Source organism: Aphis gossypii, unplaced genomic scaffold, assembly GCF_020184175.1.
Source record: "Aphis gossypii isolate Hap1 unplaced genomic scaffold, ASM2018417v2 Contig00279_ERROPOS119640, whole genome shotgun sequence".
NCBI classification, from domain to species: Eukaryota; Metazoa; Arthropoda; class Insecta; order Hemiptera; family Aphididae; genus Aphis; species Aphis gossypii.
Window position 1 is genome coordinate 1 of NW_026083052.1, and position 12,119 is coordinate 12,119.

General features: G+C 30.1%; 2 protein-coding genes across 3 annotated transcripts; both read left to right on the forward strand.

Annotated features, from left to right (window-relative positions):
• The first annotated feature begins 40 nt into the window (after nt 1-40).
• On the forward strand, nt 41-1,259 carry LOC126553601 (uncharacterized). 2 transcript variants are annotated; one of them, XM_050208746.1, is made up of 3 exons: nt 41-273; nt 432-707; nt 793-1,259. In XM_050208746.1, the coding sequence occupies exons 1-2, from the start codon at nt 110-112 to the stop codon at nt 703-705; spliced, it is 438 nt and encodes a 145-aa protein (XP_050064703.1). In that variant the 5' UTR covers nt 41-109; the 3' UTR covers nt 706-707; nt 793-1,259. The 2 variants fall into 2 exon arrangements, with proteins under 2 accessions (XP_050064703.1, XP_050064704.1); XM_050208747.1 differs by having other exon boundaries at nt 767-853.
• Nucleotides 1,260-5,461: 4,202 nt separating this feature from the next.
• LOC126553602 (uncharacterized) lies at nt 5,462-6,337 on the forward strand. The gene has a single exon (XM_050208748.1). It carries the CDS (start codon nt 5,462-5,464, stop codon nt 6,335-6,337), a length of 876 nt encoding a protein of 291 aa, XP_050064705.1.
• The last annotated feature ends 5,782 nt before the right edge of the window (nt 6,338-12,119 follow it).

Below are 12,119 nucleotides of genomic sequence, written 5' to 3' on the forward strand. Positions count from 1 at the left end.
GAACGCGTTACGAAAAGTGTGATCAGGCGTAACCATAGTAACAATTTTTTATTATTTAAAAAATAATATATATATATATTATTTATTTTCGGGTAAATAATAACAAATTATGGAGAAAAGTGACACAGACTCCGAGTATGAAAGCGGTGCTTTAGGACCACCAACTAAGAAGAAATTACGTACGGAAATTGTGCATAAAAAGTGTGTGACAATAGATTCAAGACAAGATTTTAAACCTAGTGAGACCCAATCAATTGATAATGAATCACGAAGGTGAGTACGCATCTCAAACCAGTTACTAGCGTCGTAGCGTCATATGCATTGTTGCTTTGTCCTTGACTATTTTCTCCCTCTACTAATATGCGGTATTAATACTAATAATTCTAATAATAATTTAATACATTTACACAACTGAAATTATGGAATTATAGGTTAAATAAAGCGCCAAAAACTTCTGCAGAACGTGGTCGAGAATTCAGAGCACGAAAAGCACTGCTTAAACAACAATGTAAGCAACAACAGGAACTAGATGCAATAGTTGAAATTGCTACAGATGATATTCAAAGTGCTGGTCCATCAGAAAACAATCAACTTCGAACATGGATATTCTATTACGACATATTCGTGAAGTTGATATTGGTCAGTCATCAATTGGTGATATATGTGCTGCTCAATGTGTTTTGGACGATGGAACAAACATCATAATGGTAGTTGTTTACATTTCGCCCAATAATACAGTTAATAATAACATAAAGTTTATATACAGAAGACTTATGATTTATGGTCGAGTAGGTTCTGAAGAATTAGGAGAAAACTATCATACGTTGCCACTAATCTTAGCAGGAGATTTCAATATCAATTTCGCATCCGAAGATGGACAACTCTTGATAAACTTTCTACGAGATACATTAGAATTACAAATGAATAATGACCGTAATGAGCCAACAACAAGGCACGGAACAACAATCGATGCAGTTTTTTCAAGATTTCTGTCTAATTTTAATTCTAAAATATATGTATCGTATTTCTCGTATCATAAGCCTATTGTCTCGGTTTTACAATCAACCACAGTAATTACTGATGTACCCAATAATGAAAATAACGAATAAAACAATGAAAAAAAATAAAAGATCTATGCAAAAATATTAATTTACTAATGAAAACATAAAATAAATTTAAATATTTGTAGGAAATTAATATATGTATATGTGCATACATGTATATATTGCACACACACATTCATATATATACATATAAATAGAGCGAAAGAAGTTTCACTTCAGTCGTGCGGTCATAAGCACACTCACACTTTTTTTTTATCGTAAATTCCCGGTAATTGACATAAAAATCTACTCATATAAATTCAAAATGGATATTTACGATATTTACCGGTAAATTACGTAAAATATTATTTTTCATCATTTACCGTAACATATACATGTCACAATTTCATTACATCCTCTTTTTCCGTTTATTTCTCCCCATAAATAAGTAAAAGCATTTAGCGTTCCCGACTTGTAAATGGTGCAGTTATCAGAACTTAACTTCCTACTATAATACAAATTCATATTTTGACCTAATGGGCTACTCAATACTTTCTGTAAATCAAAACCCGAGCAAGAAAAATTCCCTTTACACTTTGAAATCAGTTGATCGAACAAAAACAGACTTACATTCTTCTTTTTCATACAAATGAAGTTGATTTTTTGTATCTTCGGATTCATTCAGTTGTCGGCTCATAATAATATTTTCAATTTTACAACACCAAGTACATTTATCCTTTTTAGGGACACGAAAACCGATATTATATTTTTCTTTCAACAGCTGATTGAAAAGTGTTTTTTTTATGATAGTACCGTTACTTTATTTACAAAAATTAATTTAAAGCTTATATAATCTAGAGCAATTTCCTAACTCTGACGGTAAATATTTCTTAGTCGTTGAGGCTAGGCTATAGTGTGATGGTACCGCTGGGAGCTGTTCTATACATTTATAAAAATTTGCCATAACATCATCAGATGTTTTATTTTTTGGACGTCTTGAATCACGTCTATCTTTTTTCGAATTTCCTGAAGGGTACTGCTTTGAAAGTGTATAAGTTTAACATTTTTGTGTCATATCCAAATTGTTTAATAAAAACTGTTGAAATACCCGCTTTGGTTCACTATTGCACGATAAATAGTATTCTCTAGTTACATTACGGCGACTAATACCTTTAACTCTTACTAACTCTACTAACTGATATTGTAAGGCTGTGCCAGGCGCCAGCTAAGGTAGATAGGTAGCAGTGTTGTAAAAAATACTTTTAAAAAGTATTTGAGTAATTAAAACAAAGTATTTAAAATACCACCCAAATACTATCTATAGTAAAGTATGTAAAATAATTTTTAAATACAAAAAATATTTAATTCATTTTTAGGTATTTATAAATATTAATCAAAAATTTGACTGTTGCATTATAAAAACATTATTTGTTCAAAGTGCCGATCTGTCATGTTTGTTCTTTTTTGCTATAATATAAATTTGTAGGCGATGTCGACGATAAACTATTTTGTGGAGAAAAAAATATTTAATTAAGTTATAAATGGACGAAACCTGAAACCGATATATGGCAATATAGAATTGTCCATAAATTAATTATGATTAAAATAATAGGTAGGTACCTGTATTATATTATAATTATTGTTATAACGTTGATACATGACGATACCGTACGGTATTTTTATTTAACAGAAATTCCCAGATTACAAATAAAAACAAAATAAGAATTAATGGAACAAAAAAAAGTATTCAATAGTAAAAAAAAGTAATTCAAATACCATTCAAATACTTTAAAATAAAAAATATTTTAAAAAAGTATTAAATACGGAAAAAAATATTTGAATACTTTTACTCAAATACTTTACAACACTGGACTAGGTACCTAGGTACAGTATAATTATATTTTAAATCTGCATACCATAATAGGAGATAATTACTATAAATAGAATTCAGTAATTTATCCATAGTAAATAATAATTAATAACTATAATAAGTAAAACTATGGGTGTATAACTGTGTCATAACAATTTTTTTAGTTGTGCCTGAAAGAGTTAAAGAACTTGTTCCCTGCAATATTAAAAAATAAAAAAAAGAGTATTAATATTTTTAAAGTACCTAGGTAACTTATAAATATATATTTAATTTGATTATAGTGAGCCTTTCTCAGTTGTTACGGGTGAAAAACATAATAAAAAATACTCTGAAGTATTAGAAACACCAGGGTCCATTGTATGTATTATATATTGTTTTATTTTTAATTTTAAATTATATTTATACTTATACAGAATAGGTACTTATTTTAAATATTTTAAATTTCACACAGTTGAATAATAGAATGTATTTTATACATATAATGGAATGTTAGAGATTAAATAAACATCTAGATAATGTATTTAAAATAAATTTAAAAAATCAACAAAAGCAACCAGAAAAAATTTAAGAAAAGAAAATTCGCTGAAAAGACACCTGATCAGTACGACATATAGGACAAACAGCATTATGTCCTGTTGATAACTGAATCATACAGTTGTGGCATATCCAAGCATGTCCACATGGAATAACTATATATTTTGTTTCATTGTGTTCCAATGTTCCCTCAATACACACCATACATAATGACCTATTTTCTGCATTTTGTGGATCATTATTAGCATCTAAAGGCAATTCGGCTACTTCCCTCTCCTGTGGTACTGGAATAGGAATGTTATCCATTGGCTCACGTAGCATTACCAGTGGTATATTCATTTGTGGATCATCTAAAATTGGTTCCTCTGCATCTTCATCATTATTTATGTCCCAATTTCTTTGTCTCTGTTCATATACTGCACTTGCATAAGAACAGCGCTGAAGGAATTTCCAAATAGATATTAGGCTTAAATCTAATTACTCATGTTGTATATGGGTGAGTATCTGTGTAGGCAAGTATGTATGTATGTACTATGTAGTGTGTATGTGTGCATGTATGTACTGTGTACTCTATATTGTTGTTAGTTCTGCGTGGTAGTCCATACATAGAAACAATTTCTGGACCAACATTACTTAACCAATGTCTAAGTAGGAATATAAAATAAAATATGATAGTTTGAAATATAATATTTTAATTATAAGGATATAATTTTTTTCTTTGTGTTTTATTCTATATATACAACATACCTATGTATATATATTTTATTATTTTTAATAATTTGAGTGTAGGTATATTAAATATATATTATATATTGTAATTAGATATACTAATTACCTTTGATAATAATTAAACAAATTGTCTAAATTAACTGGATGGTTTCGGGCAAATGCCATAATTAATAGAAATCCATTTTCAATACCATGAGCTGGAAACAGTGGAGGGTCTGATATGTTTGCCCGACACTCAAATGCCCGACACTTCAATTGCCCGACACCATCTGCCCGACAATACTTTTACCCGACACTACCTTTACCCGACAACTACATTTACCCGACAATACATTTGCCCGACAATATATTTTACATATTTTTACTGTACGTAATACTAATATACAATCCATATTATTATTATTATTTATTAATATACAATAATTAAAAAAAAAACCAAAATCAGACGTATATTTTATCATGCGGATGATATCGTTCTATGCGTGAAAAAGTAAGATAAGTAAAATGATATTGCGTTTTCGGTCACGAACTATAATGCTATTCACGATAAGATTTTAATTGCCAAATAAACCGATAGGCGATACTGCGATAGACAAATAAAATTACCGTAGGTTTTTAATGCGACATTTGATAGTTCAGTTCCTACAGTACAGTTATAGCCGTTATAGGTACACATTTAGTACGAATTCTACTTTTTTCTTTTAAAAATATTATAATTTTGATTTTATCCAGTTTGATTTTATTTCAATTATTTTTTTTAATATAAATCGGAAAATGGCACAGATTTGTGAAACTGTTTTATCAAATAGAGGTGGTATAAAACTTGTTGTCGATGGTTATATAATGACAAAAGACAAAAATAGAGATGATTTATATTATTGGTGCTGCGAAAAGAGAAAAACTCTCCATTGTGGTGGTTATGCTTGTACCATTTTAATTAATGGACAACATAACTTAAGAAATAAAAAAGAGCACAACCATAGCCCCGATGCTACTAGAAAAGATATTATCACGGCTGTTCATAATTTGAAACGAAAGGCTTGTGAGACTAATGACACGCCTGCACAAATAATACAAGTTGAAACCAATGCTGTTTCTAGTCTAAGTCAACCATCGTTACCGAATAATCATGCTTTACGTCAAATTATAAAAAGAGTACGCAGAAAAGATTTACCTATCCAACCAACTTCTATTGACAATATAGATGTGCCATTACAATGAGAGAATACTTTTGTTTACAACTAAATCTAACGTTGAATATTTGAAAAAAAGTTCATATTGGATCATGGACGGTACTTTTAAAACTGTTCCGACACTTTTTCGACAATTATATACAATCCATGCTTTAGTAGGAACAGGAGAAAATGCAAAAGTATTGCCTCTCGTGTATGCTTTAATGACTAGTAAAACAGAAGAATGTTATACTCGCCTTTTTGAAAATTTAAATGATTTTGCAGCCGAAAATGAATTAGATTTAAACCCTCAATTTATTTTAACTGATTTTGAGCAAGCGGCTATAAATGCTTCAAAACGTGAATATCCTGACTCTAATTGTATAGGTTGTCTTTTTCATTTAGGGCAAAGTGTATGGCGTCAAATTCAAGCAAATTCTCTTAGTAAAAAATATGGAGAAGATGAAGAATTTAGTTTGAAACTACGTCAAATTATTGCTCTTGCTTTTCTTCCACCCACCGAAATACCAGGTGCATTCGATGAACTGAAATCTACTATTCCCGAAGAAGCTTCTGAAATAGTGCAGTGGTTTGAAAATAATTATGTGCATGGTAGAATTAGAAGGGTAATGAGAGGAGGTAATGTAAGTCGCACAGCTCCTTTATTTCCACCAAAATTTTGGTCCGTGTTTGAGCGAATGGAATTAGGAATTCCTAGAACTCAAAATCGAGTAGAAGGTTGGCACAGACGTTTTGAAACTATAGTTGGAAAATGTCATGTTGGTATTTACACAATTATTGATGAAATTAAAAAAGAGCAAATTCAAATTGAACGGAGAACCGAAGATATAATTCGTGGAAGGGCACATACTCCAACTCGCAGAGAATACGCTGAAAGAGAAAAACGTATTAGTATAATTATAAATGACAGAGGAAATCGATCAAATTTATCATTTCTAAGGGGAATCGCTCATAACATTAAATTGTAAAAAGTACCTATAATGTTTTTATTATTATTAATTTTTGACACATATTTATAATATAAAATAATATTTTATTGAAATTTTAAATCATTTTTTGACACATATTTATAATATAAAATAATATTTAATTGAAATTTTAAATCATTTTTGACACATATTTATAATATAAAATAATATTTTATTGAAATTTTAAATCATTTTTGACACATATTTATAATATAAAATAATATTTTATTGAAATTTTAAATCATTTTTTGACACATATTTATAATATAAAATAATATTTTATTGAAATTTTAAATCATTTTTGACACATATTTATTTATAATACAACTTGATATGTCAGAGAAATATGTTATTATTAGTTGTATAATTTTAAATGTAAGATTAATTTGTAAATAACATGGTGTAGTATAATATTTTATTGAAATTTATTTATTCATAATATAATTTGATATTGTCGGGCAAGTGTAGTATCGGGCAAATATAATGTCGGGCAAATGTAGTGTCGGGCAAATGTAATGTCGGGCAAATGTATTGTCGGGAAAATGGTGTCGGGCAATTAAGATGTCGGGCAACTGAATGTCGGGAAAAAGTACTGATCCCAACAGTGGAAGGTACATCAACAATCGTATAGATTTTAATGCATTTTCATTATTATTAATATAATTTAAATAGTTCAATTTCTTAATTTTCTACCACACGGCCTTTGTAAAACAAACAAATCAAATTAGGAAGTCATAGTAAGTAGATACATAATTAATTACTAATTGTTGTTTACTTGATTATGATGGAACCAACAACCGACAGATCGGGCTCCTGGAAATGTGGATTCTAAGACATCTCTTAGAGCAGTTTCATAATCGGTAATAATAATTTCTGGTCTCAATGTAAGTAGTCAAGGGAGCGCGTATAATAGCCGAAAAATATTACAGCCGAACGTATTTTAGCCGACAAATATTACGGCAGAAAGTATTTTAGCTGACATTAATTTAGCAGACAGTATTTTAGCCGACAATTTATTGTTACATCTTATCAATTATACTCAACCATATACCTGAACTGTGGTCTGTTGTTAATTTTGTGGTGATACGGTAGTGTACTGTGGCGGGTCACCACCACATAGCTGCTGCCAGTAGTGATAAGCGCGGCTGAGACGGTTGGCAACACCTCCGTAGTCGACGCCGACCGGTCACCGTGCCGGGCCAGCGTCCTTCCTTCGCTCTCTCGCTCGACCGAACTCGCCGACGCCGCACGTCGCCGATATATTGTATTGTAATTTTTGTCATTCCTCGTGTCCAATTATTTGTCATTGTCGACACCGCCTTATGTATGTTATGCTTGAACTTTATTAAATCAGTTGTTGCCTTTTAAACCATTCGTCTACTGTGTCTACTCGTTTATCATAAGGTAACCCGACATCCTTGGTCGTGTCGCCGCCGCACGTGGAGTCATTCTCGTATCACTGGTATAAACCACACGGCGACCCGCCTAGTACTATCACTGCTATCACCACAATTTTATTAATAAGTGATAACAATAACACTATTATAGTTAATAGTTATATTAGAGGCCGGTAAAACTCGATTACGGGTGTTTGGTTTGGATGTTCTTTTTTAGTTTTTTGTATTTAAAAATTAAATAAATTCAAAAAATGGTAATTGTCAATTTGTATCAGTCCTAAACCGGTATAATACCGTGTCCCGTTGCATGCTCGGTTTTTTTTGTATATAAAAAATGTATTTAGCGAAAACGGTAGGTATTTGAGTGTCTAGCTATCAGTCATCAGTCATCAGTCATCTGACATCTCATAATGTAAATCGATATCCGAAAGTACAATACTGCAATCCACCTGTACGGCGGATTGCCATACCTCCTGACTTCGAAAGTTTAATGTTATATTGTAGGATAAGTTAAAATCGATTAACATGTGAACATTCAAGTGAGGCTATGAGAGCAAAAGTGGCCTAACTGACTAGCGTGCGTAATTGAGTTATATGCGTTTTATTATTAAGTTTATTTTCGATGATTTTTTTCTCATAAAATTATGTTATTGTTAAGAAGTGTGATTATCAGTTAACAATTATAATTGAATTTTTTTTCATCAAGATACTTACACATGCAAATTTTTGAATAGTAAATAGAGAAAATGTGACTTAGGCCACTCTTACAGTATAGCATTGATGCATTGGCTGATGGTTAGGCCGCAATATGACGTAATTAGATAATATAAAATAAAATTTATTTTTTATTTTTTTAAATATTAAGTCACAACTTGATACATAAAAGTTATATATAATAATAAAATACGTAAGATAAAATTTGAAAGAAATCTTTACTTTGAAAACAATACAATTTTTAAAATAATATAAATCACAATCTCGTGGTATAAAAGTAAAATAAAATTATAATAAAAACTTCAACAAATTACATATTTCAAAATTTTAAATAATATAAATCACAGTCTTGTGGTATAAAAGTAAAATAATATTATGATGAAAATAAATATCAATAAAATACATAAGACAAAATTTAAAAGAAATCATTACACTAAAAATTAAAAACAATGCAATTTTTAAGTAATATAAATCAGTCGGTATAAAAGTAAAATAAAATAAAATACATAAGATAAAACTTAAAATAGATCTTTAGTTTGAAAACAGTACAATTTTTAAAGTAATATAAATCACAGTCTCGTGGTATAAAAATAAAACAAAATTATAATGAATACTCCAACAATTTATTATTATTAAAAACAATTAAAAAAAAAACAGTTTAAAATTGTACGTACTTCGTAGTGAAAGCAATTTTTCTCACTCGCTATCTTCTTGTGTACGTATAAAGACGTCATTTGGTACCTCATTCGAAGTCTTGAGGCTTTGAAAAAAAGCGTGGTGTACTGGAGGGACGTAAGCCATAAGTTCTAGAAGGTCCTTTTTCTTCTCTACCCTTATACAATTACCAGTTGGGTGTAAAAGTTCTAAGCTAGTTATTACTTGAGATGTTCTTTTTTTTAAGTCTAGCTCATCAAAGTCTATCTCCTCTTGGTTTGTATATTTATATTTCAAACTGAAAGGTTGAGAGCTTTCGAATCTAAGCCATTGCATTTTAAGCCATTCCACTTTATCTTTAGTTTTAGACATTTTCCTTCTTGTAATATTATTTTCCAAACTTTTGGATGAAAAAAAAATCATTAGTATACATTTCAACAACTGTAAATGGTTTTATCTTCCTTGCACTTGTTATTACACTTTTCCAGTCATCGGGAATGTAAATGTTTGGATAGCATTTTTTTGATTTTTCGATCAATCCAAAATCTTGGTCACAAGGTAGGTAGGAATGTCCACTACATAAAAATTTATGATCAATTTAGGATACCTTAAATTCTGGACTTGTAGTTGTATAGTTGCACATTAATGAAAGCTTAATGTTTCTGTTTTGCCCACCACACTGGTCCGAGTACATGATAAGTTTTTCAGTTTTAACAAAAATTTTTATGTAGTGCATCAGGCACGACCCGATTTCTTGTGAACCTCTAGATGTGATAGACTCGTTCCAAATATACATAACCGCCTCTTGTGTCGCAAGGTTGTGAATCCCGAAGCAGTAGGTCCATAGTTGACGTTTGTAATAGCACACTCCCGTTGACAAAACTGGCGTTGGGAGAGTTTTCATTAAGTCAAATGCAATAGCTGTTAAGTTATGGTTAGCGATTTTAGCCATTTCTGCATCCTCGCGCATTTTCTGTCTAGCACTTTCAGCCTTTCTCTGATGCAATTCTCTCACTGTTTCAAGCTCTCGTTTTTCTATATCATTAGTGCATGCCATAATATTAACTTTAAACGAATCACACCTTCTACAAGAGTCCGAAATTGGAGCATGAAAATGTAAATTGAAATTTTCATTGAATATTTTCCTAAACATATTTAGTTTAACAGCATTTTTTAGTTTCTCATCCTTATACAGTTTATACATAATTCCCACACTGAGATCTGGTGAAAGGTACTGCCTATTCAGACTTTTGTGCCTCGCATAATGACTCTCATATTTAGGAAATCGATGTATAAAATTTTTTACTTCGTTTACTTTTATATCTGACGTCTTGTTTTTAGAACTTTGGCGACCCCTTTTATCCTTTGGAGGAGTTTCTCCTTTAGGCTTGTTTACCAAAGCCCTCGAAATCCTACCATCTGAAACTTTAAGTGTACTTTTAAAAAAAAATTTACAAACTTGTTTCTGATTTCCGGAAGTGTCAGGAAGATGATACCACCCTGACTTATTTCTTCGAGATTCAATGCTTGTAGAATAACATCACTTTTTATCACTTACACTAATAAGTTCACATAAATATGCAGTTTGTAAGTCAAAATTTCCTATTTTATAACAACTATCGAAAATCTTTTTTTGTTGATTTTCGCTTAACTGTCGGTAACAATGATCACTGCAGCATTTGTCAATAAGTTGATGTGTTTTTGCATTGACCAAAACGTTTTTAGTATTTAAATAAACCAGTCCCATATTTCGTTTTTTTTTCCTGTCATTACGTGCCCAGTTCTCTTCATTACGCATTCTTTTTCTACATTTTAATGAAAATGAGTTAGTTGTAACCTCTGCAGAATTTTCTGTTTCAAAAACTTCAAGTCCATCCATAAACTCAGCATTTAAGTCATTAGCCTCTTCAACAACCATTGGATTAAAATCTGAATCACTGCCTGAACTAAAATCACCATCAATATCTGATTCGCTTCCCAAAATTTCTAAAAAATCAATATTGTGTTCTAATTTTCAGATAGATACAATTTATAAACACATTCTGATGAATAAAATATATTACCTACATTATACATGTTGTAACAGTTCTATTTAACAATACGACTAAGATAATTAAAATAATAATAGTTTAATCAGTCGTTAAAATAATATCTTTACATTTTTTTTTCGATTATGTATAAATTAACACTTCATTAATCACCTAAGGTAAAATTTTAATATATTGGATAATTAATTAATGTATAATAATATTTACTAAATTAATTTTTAAAATAAATAATTTATTGATTCTAATATTTTTGTTGAATAGTACCTAAATGTGTGTATAATTATTATTTTATAGTTTTTTGCGATTTGTTAAAATATATTACGCATATTTTTTACATTTATTTAATACAAATTAAAAATTAACCATTGCTGGTAACTATTCAAGCTTACTTATTGTTATACAATTTATTACAACTTACCATTAAATATTTTCTCGATGTCGGCGTTCATTTTTGCAAAAAGTACCTTTAAAATGTTTATGGAAACTTGCTCACAAACAAAATATAAGCTAAATAGATGAAAATATATATAAAATAGATGAAAACATATGTAGTTAAGATAATGAAATATAGATAATAGATATCACTAGACGGGAGCGCGCGAAATTGCGAGAACTCTTATCAAATGCACGTGTTTTGTATGGCTTAGGCCACTATTGCATTTCATTTCGACCAATAAAAACATTTTTTTAGGTTAGGCCAAGTGCTTCAATCTAGCGGAATATTTGTGAACTAAATTTTATATTGCATCAAACACCACTAGAGTCAAATATATAAGCCGAAAAAAAACGATATTTGCGTTTTCAAAATTTGGTGGGTTAGGCCACTTTTGCTCTCATAGCCTCAAGTTAAGTTGTCAGTTATCAATTTATCATTGGGAAAAATCGATTTACTGGGTCAATGTACTAATATGTATTTGCACAGTGGGAAGATGTCATATTAAAAAATTATAGTCAATGGGCCGGTACAAA